At 34.2% G+C, this 23,157-nt stretch overlaps 3 protein-coding genes across 3 annotated transcripts; 2 read left to right on the forward strand and 1 right to left on the reverse strand.

The window, feature by feature from the left end:
* Positions 1-974: 974 nt before the first annotated feature.
* LOC100740350 (aromatic-L-amino-acid decarboxylase) lies at positions 975-12,677 on the reverse strand. The gene is made up of 11 exons (XM_003491837.4): positions 12,523-12,677; positions 8,296-8,385; positions 7,739-7,859; positions 7,447-7,560; positions 7,179-7,298; positions 6,482-6,611; positions 5,038-5,186; positions 4,664-4,775; positions 4,372-4,580; positions 3,659-3,859; positions 975-3,143 (listed from the first exon to the last, which is right to left on the reverse strand). The coding sequence occupies exons 2-11, from the start codon at positions 8,373-8,375 to the stop codon at positions 2,937-2,939; spliced, it is 1,443 nt and encodes a 480-aa protein (XP_003491885.1). The 5' UTR covers positions 8,376-8,385; positions 12,523-12,677; the 3' UTR covers positions 975-2,936.
* A 6,371-nt stretch (positions 12,678-19,048) lies between these two features.
* On the forward strand, positions 19,049-21,782 carry LOC100747612. Its single transcript, XM_012389216.3, has 5 exons — positions 19,049-19,551; positions 19,793-20,131; positions 20,542-20,640; positions 20,766-20,955; positions 21,579-21,782. The coding sequence occupies exons 2-4, from the start codon at positions 19,883-19,885 to the stop codon at positions 20,946-20,948; spliced, it is 531 nt and encodes a 176-aa protein (XP_012244639.1). The 5' UTR covers positions 19,049-19,551; positions 19,793-19,882; the 3' UTR covers positions 20,949-20,955; positions 21,579-21,782.
* Positions 21,783-22,128: 346 nt separating this feature from the next.
* On the forward strand, positions 22,129-22,708 carry LOC105681183. Its single transcript, XM_024369809.2, has 2 exons — positions 22,129-22,362; positions 22,465-22,708. Exons 1-2 carry the CDS (start codon positions 22,129-22,131, stop codon positions 22,615-22,617), a joined length of 387 nt encoding a protein of 128 aa, XP_024225577.1. The 3' UTR covers positions 22,618-22,708.
* Positions 22,709-23,157: the final 449 nt, after the last annotated feature.

Below are 23,157 nucleotides of genomic sequence, written 5' to 3' on the forward strand. Positions count from 1 at the left end.
ATAAATAATGATCGTAATCGCTTAATAATTAATCCGTAATTATCTTCAAGAGATAAGTGTCGTGAAACATATTGGTACACCATTATATCTATTACAGTATTTACACACTAATTAATTAATACATTAAATCAATTCGAGTCGAAGTATATTAAATTTCGTATCATTTAATACTATCCTCGTATGAGTGCAAAAATTAATACATTAATACAATTAATACAATAGGTGCAACCTGATAAAAATACATTTTGCTCCTATTGTATATGTTTCATAAATATTATGCATAATTGTTGAATAATATAGATTTAATACTTCTTGAGATATGCTTCTTGCATTTATGCTAGAAATTCTGTAACTAGTTTTGCAGTTGTAAGGAATAATATATATAAACTTATTGAACGTTCTATTAAATAATTCGAGTATAATTATAAAGTAGTTCGAGTACGATTATGGCATGTAATTATCGGGGAATAGAGGTGATTTGCGTAGAAGAGACAAAGATATGTTACATAGATACGTACTGGATACTTATAACTATCGTATTGATAAATTATTTACAAAGTAAATATAGTACATATAATTTAATAATTAGTAGATCATATGCAAGAGTAATATATATCAGATCGACAGGATAGAACACAAACATATAATTTACACGTTCGTTTCAATAGCATAATCTTTAAATAATTTAATAAAATATAAAATTCTTTGTATATTTTATACAACTAAAATCAATATCAAATTCCGATACATAAATATTCTTGCCTGATGTCTAGTATACAGATCTACGATAATTACTTTACGTGACATTATCTGTCACGTACATGCTGGGGCATGAAATTATGTTTGTAAATAAATTAAACCATGTCTACGTAGTTGCATATTTTATACACTTGAAACATCCAACTCAATTTTCCATGACTTATTTGCTCAGGATATTTACCAAACATTTAATACACGCAACGTAGACGTTTCGAACATTTCACATTCATAATATTCACAAAACATCTTCAGATGCAGATAAATCGAAGAACATTGAATCGTAGAACATTGAACTGTTTTCTTTATCAACGAGGTAAAGGTGATCGTGATAATATTATTTCCTTTAAGGAATCAATCAACGTCGATAAGGTGAGCACGACTTAAATTCAACAACGTACGGAATAATTCCTATTTTATATTGCACTCGGTGTCGACGATCAAATTCTGTTGATCGTTTACTATCAAATGTTATAATTCCTAAGTAACTACACGCTTTAACTTAATACAGTAACTTTAACTTGATGTAACTTTGTAGCGGCACATGAGTTAGAGGACAATTTCAACCATGTTATTGTTTTGCCTCGGAGTATCAACATCGTTAGGACACACATAATGTAATAATAAATAAACTCCGCGCAAAACAATGTCGCCAGTCAATGTCGCGCCAAACAAGTGAGTCAGTCGTACGAATCAATATCAATTACCAGTTACTAGCCTTGACTGTTTCAATATCTCGTACCCTCGTCATCTAAACCAAACGACTAATCATCCTCCACACACACTTTAACTTAATACAATAACTTTAACTTCATACAACTTAATACAATCGTCGATGAAAACCAACAAGAAATAAGTTTTGCGAACTAGAATGTTTTAAATTACGTTAAGATATTTACTAGGCTTTTTTTAAATACTTGGCAGAAGTTCTGAATGTAACAGATATATTTGCAAGACGCTCCGGTGCCAGCAATTGCGCAACGCGTTGCTAAAGGTACATACGTATGTATACAGTGTCTTGCTGCTTGAAGAAAGCGATCTAATGTGCCTACACAACGCTATTGCTAAGGTATGCGTTCGAAAACTGGTACAAGGCGACATTTAATATTGCGCTTACAGCAAATTATGCGTTCACTGACGTGAAACGACAGTCGAATAACGATCTTTGGCGTGTTTCTTATATGGGACTTGTCTAATATATTTCGAGGTTATTAATATTATTGAAGGGGGCCTGTGTGTGTGAGTGCATGTGCGTGTAACGGCTTTGGCCGTCGGCAAGTCTTTACCGTGGCAAGAAAGCAAGAGAAAAAAATATCTGAGTCGACTTAGGCTCGGTGCAGACGAGCGATTTGCGGGAAATCGAAGTTTAGAAAATTGTATACATCAATTCTGAATTTCTTCTTACGCTCATCTTATATTCCAGATTTATGCTCCTATCTTTTTATTCGTTTGTATTTTTGCGCGTTTATATCTTTACACATTTACTTTTTTATACTTATATTTCTATAAGCCCAAGAAATTCTAACTTTCCTAGCACCGATAACTTTATGAAACCATTAAACACGTATTCCGTTGCTTAAGAAATTCCGTCTCCAACAACATACGTATGTATTCTTCTTTCGTAAAACCGAAGAGTTCCATTTCTCAGTCGTTCGAACAGTCCTGCAACTGTGTCGCGTGGTAAAATGTCTGCTCCGAGCCTAAATCTCGACGAGGAAGTTTCATTGTAGCGTGTAACTATCGTTACGTCGCGTCATTGTGCCGATCTGCGACAAACAGATGGATCGGCAAAACAGAGAATCGAGAAGTAAGAATCGAATCGCCGAAAGGAGAAAAACCGTGCGCGGAAGGTTTAACAGTCGTCCAGCGATAAAAACGTAAGCGAATACCGAGCTGTGTAACCGATCGTGTTAATTGATTAAAGATATGAAGGAAATATTTCCATCATTATCGTACGAATATATTATGCTAATGATCTTACTTCAATTTCTATCTGATTCGTGATTCGTAAAAGTTTAGCAATTATACGTGGAGTCGCGAAATACGTTAAACAAATCCCTGTTTCTCGATTATGCATTCGTTCTTGCAAGATCGCTAACACGAAAAACGATTAAAAGCTAGGATTGATTGCAGGTTGCAGGTGTCAAGGACCGACAACCACGAGCTATCTGAGCCCGCCATCACTTAGAAACCGATTGTTCCTCGAGAACCTCGTCTGCTCTCAGCTTTATCTCTTTCCAAGAGTTTTGAATATCTTTGCTTTCGCTGTACCGCGAGCAAACTGCGAACCGTAGGAAGTACATGTCGTTTATCTTGGATGGCACTAAATGAATGTTTCCGGCGCCGTTGATCTTTTTCAATAAGGTCTCGTTTATGTCATTCGATCCCTGCGAATGATATCACATATCGTTACAATGGTATATTTTACTTTTGAATATTTAATCGAGATTCTTTCGTTTGGTTCTTTTGCTTCGCAATGAAAATCTGGGGATTGTTACTGGCTTTTGTCGTTAATCAGAAAATTGTATTTCGAAATGATTTCTAAGACGATATTGTGTATTGATAAAATAGAGATAAAATTATTTTACGACATTGGACAATTTAATCGTGATACTAATAATATTTAAAATAAACCCAGATACGTATCCCTGATTTTCATTTTTACGATGTCCTTTTGGAATAATGGCGTTTTCCTATATTTAAGGAGTTTAAATTGCATTTTTGTTGCATATTATTCGTTTACTACTCTAATTAAAAGAACAACGATGAATCTGATGTGTATCATGTAGATAGAAACAACGTCGTATAATCGCGAACCGTAATAATTATCTGTCTATGATAGGTGTATCAGGATTAAATGTGACATTCGATAAAAATAGTATGATGGAAAGACTGCTCTTACCTTTAATCGGAAACAGACAAGTCCTAATATCACTTCGGCGACAATTTCGAATCGTGGATCCGAAAGAACCAGCGCTTCGAATTCATGAGCCTGGGCAACGTGGTTTCTGATATATCGTTGAAGATTTTCGACGCCATAAATCCTCAGCACGAACCAGAGTTTCAACGCTCTGAATCTTCGTCCCAATGGAATCTGCCAATGCTGTATAAAAGGTAAAATATTAATCTTCAAATATTAATAAATTCATTCTTCTTACAAAAATGAACGACGATTCTCAAATTTGATAAATATAGAAACGAGATACAATGTCAAGTCTTCTACCGTTGTTATATGACAACTTTATGATAGTATTTTTTCCTACTATGTATGAAGAAACTTGCTGAAAATTACAACGTGAGTTCGTGCTCGCCATCTATATGCGGATGCGTTAGTTATAAGAAATAGTAACTAGAAGATAATCCTAGTTACAATCGATAGATTTAATCGATAGGCTTAAGATGCTTTTTTGTTTTTATCCCTAGTTTTTCTAAGGTTATTTCGGCTCACAACGGTGTGATAGATTTATCCATTCAATAAAATAATAATTATCGTGATCCTACCTCTGAGTATAGAAATAACAACAAAACTTCTTACTTGCCTCCGTAATATTCGATAGATAATGATCTCTTATACGAACGAAAAAAGTTGTAGTTATCATCAACGAACTATCTTACCCTATAGTCAGGAGCAGAACCTTGCATATCGTGCTTCAGATACAGAGGATCCACATTGAAAGCATTGATAACGTATGTCGGATCTTTTAACCACATTGTCGAACAATCAAAATTCACCAACATCCATTTGTGTGGATTGAAATTGAAGGAATCTGCCAATTCGGTGCCTTTCATTAAATATCGGAATTCCGGGCAAATAAACGCTGAACCTAACGAAGAAAATAGTTCAGGTAATAAATTCTAACCTCGTAATATTTATTAGATATATTATATGTGTAATTGTTTAAAATACCAGCATAAGCTGCATCAACATGTAGCCAAACATTCTCACGATTTGCAACCACACCCATTTCATCGACACGATCGAATGCACAAGAGCAAGTGGTTCCCAAAGTGGCGACAGCCTGTAAAATAAAAATGAAACGAAAGTCGATTTTATTCGATCAGTATAAATTTTATATTCGTTAATGACACCTTTAGTTGAAGTTTTAAAGTGTTAAACATTCGATAATTTGTCACAAATGTTTGAACTGGAATAAAATATTTTATCTTATGATTACAGGAATCGTTTCGTTATTGCTAGGGAGAATGTACATAATATGTGTCTGGAAAAGCTGCGCTAGTATCGTATGCGTACGAATTTGCATACGAATACAATGAACTTACGTAGAATGGAATCAATCCTTGTTCTTTATCCTTGCGAATGGCCTCTGCCAGTGTCTCACCGCGAAGTTTATACTTCGAATCGGCTTCTAGCAATCGGAATTTTACGCCTCCGAGAAGACCGGCTCGTTCTACAGAGCTGTGAGCTTGACCTGAGCAACAAATTAATAACTGCGATAGAATATACTATCTTCATCTGCAATAAATCTAGTTATTTACTTCGTATCTAGTTTTATAACTAATTCATCGAAGGAAGCAAATATAAAGAAAGAAACAAGGAATTTGATAAATCGTCGAATGGAATGCTAAATTCTGTACGATTCCCACTCGAATTATTCTCCACTTATTATTTCCAAGTTTATTGTTAAACTGCGAGACGTTTCTCTCTCTTTCTTTTGTTTCAACACCGAATCAATGCATCCATCATTTTTTTTAACTATTCCATCTGAATACAAACAATCCAAGCGTAATTGCCACTCAAACGTTAATCCATTAGCCGAACAAAATATGCTTTAAACTTTCCAAAACAAAAGTCCTTTGCAATTTTTAATCTCGACGGTACAATAACCAATAACGACTACTTTGATCGAAGCGAATATCAATGTAAAAAGAAAAAGCATTACTACAAAAGAATGGAAATCCCATGGGATATTCGTGATATTTCTTTTTCTTCTCTGTTCACGTCATCGATGCGTAGAATAATTTAGAATGGAGAACAATTAGCGAACGCCTTTTACGAAACTTTCTACGTGCTTTGTACGTGATTCGACGTGCTAACAAAGAGACGCAGTAACAGGAGCACAGAACAGCGAAGGCGGTTAGACGTGGGTGGCAAAGGGTGGCACAGGGTTGAAGTAACTCGAGTGGTTATTACGCGTTGCTATGGTGACAAAGTGCTGGCTGATGAAGTGCCGCAACCCCGTACTCGGCTTGTCATCCCATCCCCGGCTCTCGTGCCTTTGTCAAATATTAAAGAGCACCGGCCAACGTCATCGTTAATCTTGTTTACAGGAAATCACGGTAGTGCGCGACCTCGAATTTTTATCCGGCTAATCGATGATCTAATTCCTTCGATATTATCCATCTATATTTTTCGAATATTTGACAAAAGCGTGGAATATTGACTTCACCTTTCGGAAAGGTAGAAAATTTATTTACGTGAAATTGATCGAAGTTGTTAAAGAATGGCTTCGAAAGTTCGTACCTTTGCCAGACGAGACATTAAGAATATTAAGATTAAAAGAATACGATTCTGTCATCGAAATTGATATTTTCAGCAATTTAAGCAATCTTTGTAGCAAGGTAAATAAAGGATTTTTTTTTAAATATATTTTACTCCGGTACGGGTGTAAAGTTTAATTATTTCATAAATAAGATTGGTACGTGTTAGATTAATGTCTTAACCGATACTTCTGTCAGCATCAAATAGTTTGAAACGATTACTTACAGGAACTATAAGCGATTAGTTTTTCTACAATTTGGTTATCCGTCCAGTCAGGATGTTGTTCCTTGACCTGCCTTATTTTTCTAGCCTTGGCGCCGAGAAGTGCGACTAAAGTAGCTTCGCTCGCGGTTCCCTATAATGCGAAGTTGATCATTAACTACTATTTACGAGCTGTCAATTATGCCTGAGCTACTCGTGAAGTATCGATCGATTTCGTCGAGACGACGCGACGAAGCTTAAGATTCTTGATAAGCAGCCCAACGGATGAGCAACAGGTGAATTTAACACAGGGCATTTACGTTAATTGATAATTCTTTAGGCGTAATATTCCGCAAAATTGTGTCATATACAAAATAAAGATATCCAAGTCTGCTGGCTCACCAAATTTATTATCTAGATTTTGAAAAGAATCTTGAAAGATTAAAAGTACTTATAGATTTTCATAATATGATGATAAACACATTAATTTCCCGATTTAAATCACTAAATTATCAATAGATATTTATGCGTTCGAAGGTGAAAGTTTCAAACGTACGAAATATCTAAAATATGCTACTGATTACGATATCTAGCGTGTGAAATAAATTTCTGTTTAGCTCTCACTTTCTCATCTCTGTTCATAGAAATATAAATTTGTATAAACATCCTTATCTTAGGAATGCCAGTTATTTCACTAAACGAGTTTTTTGGATAAATTTACCTGAATGACACCACCACCCTTTCCACCGCTGCAGGCTAAAAATTCTTTGGGCAGATCTAACATTTTTCCTAGCCAATCCAACATTATTACCTCCAACTCGGTACAAGCAGGACTTGCAATCTGCGACAGAGAGGTTTGTTGCATTTGAATAAACACCAGAAATTTTCTTTTTTCCATTCGAATTTCGATTAAACGAAACGTGGAAATAAAAACGATCAGAAAGGTAAATAAGAATTGAAACATTTTTCAATTAAATGTTGACCCTTACCCAAGTGAACCCGATGCATGCGATAGCACCGCTAAGCATGTCAGCAACGATCGCTGGATACGATTGGGCTGTAGGAAAATACGCGTGAAATTTCGGGCTATGCCAGTGTGTAACCTGGACGAACAAATTTTCTGCGTCAATAAAAATTTATACCAAAATTATCTAGTATTTGGGAATTAATATTATTGCGATATTCTACGCTATAGTTTTGTATCATTTGTAACGCGAACAATGATACATTATATGATTATATGTAAAAAATATCGTTTATCATATTACAGCTTGTACTTACTCCTGGCATTATCACTTTTTCGATATCTGCCATAACGTCTTTCCAACTTTCTGGCCTTTGCGGCGCCTCGGAAGGCAAAAGGGGTTTCATGTAACCTGGTTCTACTGTCGGAAGCACTCGCCTATAAATTTTACTTTATTTACAAACGCAAAGGAGAAGCTTCTAAGCTTAAATAGATCTCGATTAAGCGTCATTATCTCTAATGAAAACTATAATACACCGTGATTAGTTGAACTGAAATAAATAGTATTTGTATTTTGTTTTGTTTAAAATAACCGCAGTTAAAAAATATATAATCGATATTTTTCTTTTATATATCCCTCGGATAAACCAGATTATCATAAATTAGAATCGAAGAAATTTAAATTCAGAAAAAAATTGTACGCAGAGTATAAAATTACAGAAGGAATAATCGATTCTGATTAATTTGCAGCTAAAAAAGCAACGTTATTACAAAAGATTATGTTACGTTACTAATCAGCGAAATCAAGGCAAGTATGGTTTAAAAAAGAAATAAGGACGACGAAGCAGGATACGAAAATGAGTAAAGAAATCACCTGTCCCTGATATTTTCCAGGTAATTAGTGATATATTCTGCCATTTCCTTGGCGAACTCCTTGAACGCGTCGGGATCCATTTCCTGTACCCTGTAATGTTCCAACATTTCGCTAGTTAGTATAAACAAACTTTTATGTTGCATCAGGAACTACTTTTTAAAATCGGTGCGGATCTCTGAGTTGCCAGGTTGCAACGGTTGACAGCTCTGTGCATGCGATACGATAAGTGGCAATTGGCATGACCAACCTTCTCAATGCGGGTCTTTAGAATCGAGACAATGGAAGAGAGTGACACGTGTTTCGTCGCAGGATGGTAAGAAAGAGAGGAAGAGATTTGATCTGTTCATAATAATCAACGTGAACGGGGACAACTTGACTCGCAAAGGAATAATGACCATGAGTCATTTTCGTGAGGCAAGTTCCGTTCGATTCCTTTCCCCTTTGCAACTCACTGTACACTGCTTTGTATTACAGGGCCCGATCCTACAATATGTTTTTCACTAGCTGTTTTCGTAATATAGTATTTTCCGAGACAGTGCAATATCGAAATTACAAGATTCTGTCTTTGCTATTTCGTAATTTATGTTGCTATAAAATATACATATGTAGAAAGTGTAAACTACTTACAATGCAATGTCAATAATACTTAGGATAATCTTTCATGCTCCATGATACGTTCGACATAATGACAATCGCAGATTTAAACGCGATACCGATCTCCGAGGAAATAAAAAGGCTAAGTAGTAACGATAAAACGTGATCATCGTCGCAATACTACAGCCCAGAGACTTGACTCATTTGATCAACTTGCAAAACTATTTCTACTCCGTATTTTTCCTGGTTATCTATAAATTCTTCACGATTTCCATAAAAGACACATAATGCTATTACGTTGATGCAATTATCTGTCTCCAGTGAGATAATTGTTTACGTGCTACTGTCATATATTATCGTTAAATCAATTCATCGAATGTCTACTTCGAGACAAGTTATAAAGACTCGAAGATGATATATATATAAAAGGTATAATGCAATGGAATGATTACTTAACGATATAAATAAGAAATATCAGTATATTTCTGGAATGTTATTACTCATATTTTCGCTACAAGGTAGTTCTAAAAATCTTGCGATAGACATATAATTTGAAAAAATGTTTTAATCAACGAATAGGAAGTATTTTTGCTTCAAACTTTCAGAATGATCATTCCTGACTGTATTTTCCAATTTTAATATGACGCTATAATAATAATAATAATCGAATAGCAGGCAATAATAATCATAAAGCAAATTTTACCTATATACATGTCATAATGTTCGTTCTATTCTAATACTTGTTTCGAAATTAGTGTAACGCGCAATCAACAATTTTCCTTAACGTCTGAATTTCGACGAATCGTAATTGAAATTAATAATCCACGGCATACGAATGATGGAACTGATCGAGATTTTATTGGGAATTCTAGAAGGATAAGGAACCAGGAATCCCCTGGGTATTTCCCTGTTCGGCTGTGACGTCAAGAGGTTCACGCATCGTCTTTTGCATGTTAAGCCGAGAAATTGTATCTTTTTTTCGATTGTACTTTACAATTATAACCTTATATACGTGATAATTTTCTTTTTAAATTTAAAGTTTGATCACGAGAGAAAATGAAAAAGACAGATCGGTTTTATTTAATTATTGCCTAGATTTATAAATCAGCCGACACTCTGAAACATTTCGTACCTTTATAATATTTGGTTTAGATCAACCATGACCGATTATGGTTTCTTCAATTCCCGCGGTCGGACAAGGTCGTTGTTATTATATTCTTGTACAGAAAACAAGCTTTTACTTCTTCTTACAAGTTGCCTAACGAGAATTACCCAACTCTTCCACCTTCCAATCTCTAATTTTAATTCCAATCTCAATTTACACTGTTCAGGTGAAAGTCAACGGTTTGGTAACGACGGGACGTTTTGGATAGATTTAAATTCATAAATTTTTATTAATATGCACATGTATATTTATACACTCCACACAAGTCGAAAAACTGAAAATGGAATTGAAATTCGCATGTTTTCAATGCATATGCCATTTAAAACAAGAAATTCTTCGATATTCAGCACGTATATTTTTCGGAGTAAACTTAAAGCGTCATTTACTCTAAAGCGATTCTAAGAAAGTTTTAAAAATTCAATTATTGCCATTCGTAATCTAGTTAACGACGAATAATTAAAATTACACTTAACGGCTTGTATTTCAGGATGTCAAGAAGCATACAAGAGTTTGGTATCTGTCACTTAATTGACTCGTTAATTTAATTACAAATGTAAAGAATTGCAGAAAATGTTTTATTGTGGATCTTTTTCGTTCTACCATGTTCACAAGGAGAAATCCACTGATGTTGTCAATCTTTACGCAACGATCTCAAATAGCGTAAATTCTTTTACATTCTATGTTGCAATGCTCCACTGTATTGTTTTATATTTTCTTGTAGAAGAATAGAATCTTATGAATTTTAACGAACTGACTGTGATATAATGCAGTCAGGAAAAAATATCTTACAAACGTTCAAAAAAGTTCGTTAAAAGAATCAATAGTTGTTAGATCATAACTTTTAGAAAATATGTACAGCAGAATTCCTATTGAAATGGTTTCTTCTTGAATGCTGCAAATGATAGTGTTGTGAAATTTCTTAAAAGATACGAACCAGTACTATAATAGGCTTGAAATAAACAATGTTACGAAACGAACAACTACATTGTCAAAGTTGAAACATAACAAATTTAAAAAAAATGAGCCATTCAGAATAAAGAGATAATGGCAAGTTCAATAACTTGTCGTGTACGTAAACAGATGCCGTAACGCGCGTTTGATGATAAATTATCCAAGAATATAGTAGCTTGCAAATGATGTAGTAATTGATTTCACGTGATTTCCACTTCTGTCGCTATTTTCATTTTTATTTAAATTTAAAAAATGTTCTCTATTATTTTCAACATTTTCAATTTTTGACACATCTAGTTTTGACTACTTGAATAAATCTATAGCGTACACTGGCATGAAAACCAAAATCGAACTTTTTAAATGAAAGTTTTTTTAAATTATCGTTTATATCGATCATAATAAATACGTGTTTAAAAAAAAATCATTGTTCGAACATTTTTTAAATATTGGCTGCAAAATAACATGTTAGTCCATTCTAAACGATCTTTACAAGATTTCGAAAATATGATCAGTCAATCTCTCACAAAGTTGACGGTAGATATAGAACAACTTTTACGAGTTTTAGCAACGTGATTCTATTTCGTAATATTTCTTATTTCGGGACGATTATCGTCTGTTAAAAAGTTGCCTCGCGAGGAAAATCGTGTTATCTCAGTAACAACCGACGATTCTTCAAATTGCTCACGGCAAATTAAAACATACTTTAACATTGCACGCGGCATTCTTGACATTTAATGGCGAACGAGACTATTTTAATTGCACTGTTTACGTACATGCTAATAATTGTAATCAATCGTGTATTAATAATATTTGCTTCAGTAAGAATTCTGTTGCACTGCGTAATAATTTTTTCTAAGCACAATCAATCTACATATATATACTATTTATATCAAAATGATTTCTTATCTATCTCTCTATAAATATCGAAGTAAACGATTCAATGTTGCATATTTTACACTGAATATTATAGTTAGTTGGCTAGTCGTGATAAAGTTGAACGTGTTGACTTGAATTTCTGCTTTCATCCTGTTTACAAGAAAATATCAAATGATATTTCCAATATATCGATTTAAATTCCTGCTCTTACTTTTCACCAGAGATTTAATTGTTCTATGGAACGTAAAAATAATTACAGCATTCAAAATTATCGCGTAAAAATCTTCTAATTCATCTTTCTTCCTTTCGCTTCGAATCTAAAACACCTCTCCTCCCCTCGAAACAAATAACGCGACTGCGAATGTTTATCCATTTATGTAGCAATTGTATCCTTCAAATGTACAGAAACACAAAGAATATCCACTCATCATTGCAACATTATTGCAAGTTATAACGACAATCGATAATAATCCGGATAAATTACTCATAGCAAAATTAATAACAAATTATATTGCAATATGGATAACGCTAATGAAAAAACTGAAACGTATCTTCATGTACTCTTCAGTTCTATGCATACGAACATAAATTTCCAACATTCACAGTCTACGAATACTAATAAAAATCAAATAGCAATATACCAGGCTGAGACGTGATTGCGGTACGGGCACTTGACAGTTGACTATCCACGTGGATTCGGTTCGCGTCGAGTCAGGGGAAATCCGCGAGCTCGTTCGAGCAGCTGCACGGTCCACGAATGTCCGGATGAAATTGCCGTCTGCCGACTACGTCGTGTTGCTTTATGTACCACCCCACCAAGTACTCGCGCCGCTTGTCGGTTCCTTTCGACTGATCGCGATTACCAGCTGCGCAGGTAGATCCGCGTACTTCGTCCCTGAATTGGTGATTCGATCGATCCGGACACCAAGCCGGGGATCGATAAGTCAAGTCTACCTAGTTTGATTAGAGTTGGTGCGGCGATACGCGAAGTCAGGATTAACAACTTCGTTAATTGTTCGATGCCAGTCGAGTGATTTCTGACCGGGCCATTGTAACTGATGATTGCCGGTTGGATTGCTTCAGGATGTTGCAGTATTTTGTTACAATTTAATCGAACATCTCGTTCGTAATCGTATAATCATACTTTTCGAAGATTGAAGTTATTTTATTAAGCATTCGCCGGGGATTTCGTCGACGGAGAGTGGAATTTTCTGCGATGAGTTTTATCGAACTGACAATGAGTTTTGTACGTGAAGTGATCATCGTTGCCGTACACGTTTATTGGTTTGGTGCAAGGTTAATTTTAGAAAGCGAAGATTCGTTAGGTGGAATATTTTATTATTGGTTTTTATGTTCCATTAATCGACGCGATGGCTCTCATTAATTTTCTTATTGTCTCGACATACGTTTGTCGCTAAATCGTAGTTTGGTGTTTTGGAAAAGTTACGTGTGTAATAAGAAGATAATTTTAACCACATAAAAAGATAATTTTGGTAATATGGCACTGACTCGTAGTACATTATGACATTTTTAAATTTTCTTTCCTCAAAGATCTTCGTTCATTTTTATCACACTGATACGGATATACTAAGTTTCCTTGTAATTTGCCTATCCTTTCATGGACCGTTTAAAATTCTTATTTGTCTAATTTTCACGAATATATTTATTAAAAATAGCTTATTAAAAATATCTTACTTTCGGTTCGTTCAAAAACAGAACACATACTTAGAGATTCTCACTTTAAATACCAAACTCTATAAAATTGAATCATCAAATTTTAAAAGTATTTATAGTTCACGTACTTCCCTTTACACGCGAGTTTTCGAAAAGACGATCAAAGATCAGAACTAAAGCTGAACGAAATACATAGAACGACAAGGTATCTTAGTACGACCTAATAGCATAATAACGTTTTGAAACTCAAAGGTACCGAGGCGAATTATAACTTGATTTCAAGTTCGAAATCAAGGCGCCATTCAGACAGGAAAATTGAATTAATACTTTCAAAGTCGGCGCTGTTTCGTTGAAACGGATATCTTGTAAAATTGTGTCGCAACGTGATTTTTAGTTTTCCTCGATATGCGACAGTTATTTATTCGTAGCAGTTTCAACTTTTACGATACCTGTATCCTACGTGAAATTAGATTTTATATTATCTATTAAAACTGTTCAATTAGATTGCGAAAAGCCACGCCTAAAAGGAATTAATTAAAACGATGATTTAATAGATGAATATGTAATATAAAATGTGGAAGCTGCGGTATAATGAACACATGATTTCACACTCAAGTAAAAAAGCAAGATTATTAATGAAAAATCTGCAAATTAACAGCTAATTATGTAATGTCAAATATCAAAGCGTCCAAAAATAATAATTATCAAAATATTAATTGTAAACTAATGATATATATATATAGGTGCATAAAGATACGATTTTTAAGTGTTACATATATACAAAAATTTCTTGAATTCCTCCTTCTCTCGCAATGAAATTTATGCCAGAAAAACTTTTGCGACCAAATCAAATATAAAAATTACTTCAATTTTCCTATTTTAATCCAGTCATGATTTTCTTCGCATATTTCTTTAAAATTAATTACAAAATTAAATCAACTCATAACGAATTCACGATCAACCTAAGACAAAATTATTTTAGAGCTACTCTTGACCCAGATTGTGTAAGACGTAAAATGTGTCGACGATCAACAAGTTGTTCGAATAGGAGAAAACCTGTAGCTTCAGAATGTACATTGGATCGAGTAGCTGCTTGTCAACGAACTGTTTCCCCGAATTAGGATAATTACTACTATCTTTCATCAAACCAGGACGCTAATGAAACAGAGGTAGCTGGTTAATTTTAAAACTACGTCAATGGCATATACGGAATCGTGTCTCGTTCACTTCCATTTCTACTTCCACTGCTTTTCCCTTCCACGTATCGCGCAAAAATGTCCTCTGGAATTTCACACGAAACAGCATTGACTCATTCAGATGGAAACGGAAAATCCGAGATAAAGCGCGCGCGCCACTCCACATCCTGATGCACGTACGTATGTGTTGTGAATTACGTTCTTGACTCGATATCTGGGATATTCCGGAGGTTTTACAATATTTGTGTTTAGATTTGTGTTGAATCGAGGAAAGGATATTCCGTTATCAACCCGTACGTTTTATGGTCCGAAAATTTCATTGAAAATTGACGATGAATGGAAATCTAAGAAATTTAAATTTTCCTCCAATTTATTACACAATGGTTTCTAATTTATTACTTTCGTATTATTTTATTGTATTGTTATATTTTATATATTATTTTATTTTAACCACTACGATTCGTTGCATTTCATGTAATAATTTCGGGGCGCCTTTAAAAATATCTATTTATTATATACTTCATCTTCATTTATTGTTACTTACTTCGATATACTGCAGTTTACATAATAACTACCAAGCATACGTGATAGAGTCTGAGTCATCCTACGATAATATCAATAACATTGAGAAATTCTTCGACAGTATAGAAGCATACCTAACTGCTTGGATGGTTATAGCCTATGGTACTGCGTTACAGATCTACTTTCACATCGAGACCTTGTATTAAAACCTACCTAAGTGTATTGCTAATGTCGTTTCATGAAAATAGCAATTTATCAATAATAGCTTGATCGTTGATTAAGACGTTGAGAGAACGAAAATAAGAAATAATTAGCGAAACTGTTACGCTACGCGTGTAGCTTGACAATGTATGTAAGTTTTATTTTATATACGTATTTTGAACGTATATATTCAGAATTAGCGTTTAGTATCTCTTGGTATTATTATTTATAACATTAATATTGATAATTGTATTATTCCGTATGTGTAATTAAATATATATTTGATCAGAAGATTTCATGTTTTTTTTTTTGATTTCTTTTTGATTTTTTTTTTTAATTTATGCATAATAACTCGTATTTCCTTAATTATTTAATATCCACGCTTCCAGAAATGAATAGGTCAAAGGGTGAATTTATTTCTACTTCTCAGCAGAAACTTGCATCAGTCTTATAACATATAACGCGCAACGAAAAAGTTTTATTACAAATCAGTCATGATAGATGAATATAAGGTAATAGAAATTCACTATAACGATCCACTTTGATCGTTACCTTGACGACGTATTAATTCCCACGAAGAATAATAGATCACGAGGTTAAATCATGATCTGACGAATGGTAGAATAATGTATAAATGCGGGAAAGGAATGGCTGGGTGCTTGTTCAAAGGGATTTCTGGATGGTTGAAGGAGAAAAGAGGGTAAAGTGGCCGAGTTCTCATCGAGGGAGGACAGCAGAGAATTCTTCTTTCTCTTCTTACCAACTTTTACCCGAGCGAGCTTCCTTCTGTGCCTTCAATTTTCCCTGTTCGATTCGCCAGTCGATTCGAGTCGTCGAAAAGCTAAGAAACGAATGTACTTTTCCTCGATACACTGTGCCGTCGTCATGGCTACCATCGTCTTGGATAATCTTCTGCCTCTAAGGACATGTTCTCCGTTATATCAGGCCATTTTATTTCTCAGTTCGACAAACTCATTTCCAGCTAGTAGTTTAGTTATGCGAGAAGTACGAGCATCGACGATCGATGGCATCAATTTCGAAAATTTGTATCGATTAACGAGACCAAATAAATTTAAGCTTCTTTAAAAATCAGCTGTTTCCATGAAAATGACTTATTTTTCGTCGCATCAACAACTTAGTGTTTATTTAAAAGAATAGAAAATTACGATTACAGATTGTTACATAATTGCCAGCATTTCGAGCAATTTAGCAGCTTTCGTATTGATTTATAATCTTTTCAATTGTCCATTATACTGGATTTTATATCAAATTGCTGTCTACATAGCTCTTTTATTGCAGGATGAATTTATTGTAAATGTGGCATTGCACAATTCACAAAATGACGGGTGTCCTCTCTCAAGGATATGAAGATACATGGTTTTAATGTTCTACCTTAATTCTAGAAATTATGACTCGATTAAAGTCAATTATCAAATTATTATTTGCTTTTATCTGAAGAGATTCGTTTATTTCAGGGTAAAATTATTTCATTTTCTCTTCTAACTGCCCTTTTGGATTCCCTCGGTCAATTCTTATAGCGGAGAAAATGTCATTAACAGAGAGAAGGACCGAAGCCTGGAAAGACAATTTCCTGGTGTCTCATGGTTCACCATTTCCTTTGACTAAAGTTGTTCGTCTATTCTGTACCACAAGAATCCACGGGCTTCGAGTCATCATATTCAGCTGCCTCTTAACAGCTTTGATCATTCTACCGCTATTAATACGTCTCTGTTTGACGTTACTAATCGTTACTGTATCTCTTTCGTATAATTGGAAAAAATGTACAACATGCTTTTCGTTCAGCGATTATGCTAGAAACCAGATTAAAGAAGAGTACGTTCGTATGAAATATTTCGTACGATGGTTATGTTCAATTGAAATTAACATTAAAGCTCGATGGAAGTTAAAACGAAAATTTCAACATTTTGATTGAACATTGAAATTCACCTGAATTCAGATTGCGAGAGATAAAATATATCAAAGTAATTGGTCGAATTGTTTTGTAAATAAAGAAGGCTTTGCTTTTCAATTATTAGAATTAGAATTTATTTCAAATTAGAATTTTGAAAAATCAATATCATCGTCGTTTTTATATTTTCACTAAACTTCCATTCGAACGCATCAAGTTTAAGAAAGTCCGTTGTTAATTATGTCTCGCAAGTTTCGTTAAACAATATGTATTTAACGTTACACTTTCTGTTACTAAAATCATGTTAACATGATTAACGATTATGCTTAGGGGAGGCATGACGCGGAAGAAATGGTGTATTATTCGCAGCCATTCGTTCTCCTGCTGGCAAGAGGAAAAGCTATCGGCAAATGTAATGCATTATGCATGAGTGCGTGATATTCAAGTAAAACGGCGCCGATTCAGAAAATGAAGCCTCTTTAAGAATCACCACAGTCAAGAGTAATACTTATGAATGACTTTTTCTTTTCTGCACTTATCTTGGTAAAAACAGTGTTTGGATATTTCTTCCCACGAAATATATTATTTCTCCGTTTGGTTATTAATTCTACAATAGAACAATAGGTTCTTTCAATTGTAATTCAAATTCAAAATAAAATTAAAATTCAATTCTACGAGTATCATTATGGTGCTCGTGATTAATTACGTAGAGTATAAAAATAAAAAGAAGGAAACAAGAAAAATGTTATGATCTAGAACTGACCGTAGATTATAAGAAAATTCCTAACACAAGGAAATCCCATTAACCTGAAACGTAGACTGTGCTCTGAAGCACATCTCTAAATCCGTACTTATGTACCTACATATACAGGGTGGTTGGTAACTGGTGGTACAAGCGGAAAGGGGGTGATTCTACGCGAAAAAAGAAATCGAAAATATAGAATAACAATTTTTTTTTAATTTTTCCATCGAGACAACGATCTACAGTGAGATCCGTTATAACGAGACGCGATAAAGTGCACACGTACCGAGCAAAAATTCAAAGTCGATTTTCTCGAAAACAAAGCCTCGAACGAAAAATTGTTATTCTATATTTTCGACTTCTTTTTTCGCGTAGAATCACCCCCTTTCACCTTGAGACAACAAAATTCAACGCCTTCTCGAATTTGTTGACGTGGCGGAAAACGAGCGATGACAATTTCACGGCGATACTTTGCAACAAGAAAATTACGAACAACTTTCAGTTTAAAAGTATACTAACTTGGAACGAAGGGTTCGCGTACGTTATCATTAGAAACTCATTAGACAATTTTCAAGTCTTGTATATCTTGCAATTCTATAAATTTATGAGAATTTTTAATGTATACAGGGTGGTTGGTAACTGGTGGTACAAGCGGAAAGGGGGTGATTCTACGCGAAAAAAGAAATCGAAAATATAGAATAACAATTTTTTTTTAATTTTTCCATCGAGACAACGATCTACAGTGAGATCCGTTATAACGAGACGCGATAAAGTGCACACGTACCGAGCAAAAATTCAAAGTCGATTTTCTCGAAAACAAAGCCTCGAACGAAAAATTGTTATTCTATATTTTCGACTTCTTTTTTCGCGTAGAATCACCCCCTTTCCGCTTGTACCACCAGTTACCAACCACCCTGTATACATTAAAAATTCTCATAAATTTATAGAATTGCAAGATATACAAGACTTGAAAATTGTCTAATGAGTTTCTAATGATAACGTACGCGAACCCTTCGTTCCAAGTTAGTATACTTTTAAACTGAAAGTTGTTCGTAATTTTCTTGTTGCAAAGTATCGCCGTGAAATTGTCATCGCTCGTTTTCCGCCACGTCAACAAATTCGAGAAGGCGTTGAATTTTGTTGTCTCCGTAGAATAAATGTCATAACCTACCTCGTTGATGAGAGAAGAAATGTACGAGAATGTTAAATTGACGGTGTAGAAAATTAATTTACGAACAATTACAGTCGCTGTCTCTCCACGAGTCAAGGAGAGTTATTTGTTTAATGTTACACGTCGTTCGCATATATGTAGTTTTCCTAAAGAGATACTACGTCAAGAAGAAGGACAATACGGAGAAAATTATATTCCGCACGTTATTTCCTCATTACAGATGCATTCTTGGATTTTACGGACGACTATTTAATGGTACGTCGTCCTTTGCTCTCTGTCTTTCCCTCGTTCAATTGACTTACTTTTTGTCTTTCTTCAACAACCGCTCAATGGTGTTTTTTTATATTTCTTAAGACTTCTTTTCGCGTTTGATCGAAAAGGACGTCATTCTAGATTCTTACAAGGAAAAAGTTTCAACATAAGTCGAACATATTTGGAGAAGTTCGCTTTGAACAAAGACTTTTCTGCTTTTCCATCGATTTTCTTTACATTTCAGTTTTGGTTTTCAAACGACAAGACATCCTGAAAGATTATGGGAAATTAATACGATTTACCGTAACAACGCTATAAAGTTTATTATCAGGACATGGATACGGTGAAGGAATATCTAGGATACATCAATCCTCATTGGGTAGCGGTGGTAGTAACAGGAATGTACACTCATCTTCGACAAATTTGCATAATTGGCTTATGTTTCGACGAAGAGAGTACTCCGTTCGATCCGTCTTACGCGTCGGTGCTTTTCATATTTTCCGTATTGTGCCTCTTAGCGGAATATAGACTTTGGCCTAGAACCCTTAAAGAACCACCTATTCAACTTCTTTACATTTACGAAGTAAGTTTCGGTATTTGATGTTTTAACAAACTTAACGACGTTTTAATTACAATTTTGTACACACGTTAAGCGCGTGTTTCACGTACGAGGAGCTCAGTGGAAAAGTAGCGTAAGTTTATTGTCCCCGAAAAGAAGCTCTCTATGCGTTGCATTGTAATTGTTTTAACGTTTGAAAGAATCCACATTAGAATTTAACTTTATGCATGATTTTTTCAAACTAAAGATTTTGTTCATTTGTACTTATCATTTTCCTGCTCAACTTCTCATCTATAAATAGCGATAAAACTACATATTCGATCGTAAGATCAGTCACATTGTTTTATATCTTAGATTATAATGAAAATAATAATAACATAAAAAAGATAGTAAAGATAGTAAACAAACTTCATGAAACATTTATTTTCGTCTAGATGTTGGTTGCAGCATTGACTACAAACTTAACCACACGTGCTATCTGGGTTCCATTCATGCACGTCATCTATTGTTTAACCCAAGAATCCAGTAAATGTGTGAGTTTGTTAACATAAAAGTTATTTGTTATTAAAATTCTATGGAATTAGGCAACGTTCGAAATGTTTGTCGTATCTCTGTAATCTCCCTAGTTTATTATCGCAAAAATAAACTGCTTTTTCAGTTGCTATGGTTGAACACAGTATTGGGATTAAGTCGCTACTCGTTTTTAACTGAATTTGCATATTATATGGCGAAAGATTGTGCTGCAACGCATATGGCTTTCTGCATGTCCGTATTGTCGTTTGTTTGGATGCTGGATGCCACCGAATCCTTGGACGCGATTTTGGACACTTGGGCCAAGTAGTGAACCAGTAATGTTTAGTTTTATAAGACACTTATGTCGTAGAACGATTTAAACATAAACTTTCACAGTTAAATGACGAAATAATTATTTAGTACAGGTATTTAACTGAACTACAATTTAGAAATCCAGACAATCTAATGAATTTAAATAATTAAAATCATCGTGTACCGTACACGGTCCAGTAATTTTCTTCTTTTTTCTTTTTTATGCGATTCTTCTTTTCGTTTCTCAAATTGAAACTTTACGCGTTAAATTTCCAGGAAAAGAAGTTTCAACAGTGTACGCTATTAATCCAATCTTTATCATATTTTATTAGGAATATTATTTGTCATTGTACAATAGTTATTCTGGCTTACTAGGAGGAACGATTAATACACGTTGACACAGTTCTATAAGTTTCTTAGAATTAGTCAGAAACTCCTTAGTTTACGAAATAAAAAATTAATCAGCGCGAGTCAATTTTATTTAAATCTGCAAATATAAATGTAACACGATGTATTTCGAATACAAAGAGGAGAATTTAAAACGTGTCCCGATATCGCGTACTCGAAAGTCTACACTGTAAAGTTGTCAACAATTTTTCCGATAGGAATAACTTAATCGTAATGATCATACGTCGTTTGTACTTAGGGAAAGAACTAATGGACTATTGGCTCTCTGTAAATGTAAAAGGAAAAGGATCAGTTTCGCAAATCCAGAAGTGACAGATTGGTTTGTATATAAATTTATGTGCAGCACAGATTCCTTAAGTAAATACAAGCAACCAGACACGTAACTTATTGAATTTCGTTGTTTTGTATTCGCCTATTGTATAACTTTTTACATTTATCGATGTACGTGTATATTTCTAATAAAGTGCATTTTTTCATACTGAAATTTTAATAATTTCTCATGAATCGTACCACATATAATGCTTCTTATCCGTATTTAAAATACTCCTGATAAATTTATATCGCCATATCAAAGGTTAAACATTTTTACGATTATTACATTTATTTAAGTGGAATGAATATTTAAAGATCAAAACTGCCATCTGTTTTTTCGATTATCGAACACCGATAATCGAAAGGTGATTCGTACAATACGTCTTGTAGATTAATTTGTGAAATACGTTTTAACGGGTTCTTTTTAATAATCTATTTGAAATATTTATTTTGAGAAAGAGAACTAGAAATAGAAAATGACAAAGTTGCTTCATACCATTTGGGCGCTCTTGCTAAATATTTTCGGACTTCAGATTTTCCGAACATGTTTCGCCAATGCTATGGAAGACGAAGATTGCGAATCGCTTCTATCAGGACCACCGTTTAGTTCGGTTTTCTTCAGCATTGGTATATACGTTATTATCGTAAATTCTACACTCTTTCCACGATCTTTTCACGCACCAAAAATCGTTTTTCTGATACTGTACGAGGTTAGTGTGATAACCAATTTTTATCATTCATCCTCTCAAACAATACCTTTTGTAACAATTTTATTTACCTGCCTAACTTTTCTGTGACTCGCTTATTTTTAGTTTTTAGCCACTGCATTTATCTTGGAATTCGCATTGGCCTGTATTTGGACACCGATAGACGTCCTCTTATCGACAACGTTACCGTCCTGTATCTGTTATGTAATATTACGATTCAATATTCCATACGATATTAGGAAAAGAGTAACATCTTAGAAATGTCATAAACATAATGGTTTAAATAGGTTAAAAATAATTGAAACGAATGTACACTTTACAAAATTAGATGGATATTTACGAGAATTTATTTGATTTTTAAAAAATAGACACTTCGACGGTTTGGATTGGAAGATGCAGCGGTTTCGTTTTTAACAAATAAATCTTGGACCATCGTTCTAACTTACACCGCGTCAATTACGTTTCTTATACTTACGCTTCACGTTGTGGATGCCGTGGATTATATTATTCTCAGGTACAATTTTCATTTATAATTACGACCAAGTTAAACCGATTAAGTTCATTATATCCAATTGATCGATTTGTTCGATTCTTTGCTTCGTTTACTCGGTCTACCTTGACTTTTTAATTTCTCTGATTTTTCAAGTTTCCTTTATTTGATCTGTGTTGCGATTCCCATACATTTTTCCCACTATTTTTCTACATTTTCTTATTTCTCTAGTCTTGTTTCCGAATTGTCTGTATAATATCCTCAATTTATCCGAGTCTTCGCTAATCAGAAATATAAACCTTCTTAAA

Source organism: Bombus impatiens, unplaced genomic scaffold, assembly GCF_000188095.3.
Source record: "Bombus impatiens unplaced genomic scaffold, BIMP_2.2 scf_0640, whole genome shotgun sequence".
NCBI classification, from domain to species: Eukaryota; Metazoa; Arthropoda; class Insecta; order Hymenoptera; family Apidae; genus Bombus; species Bombus impatiens.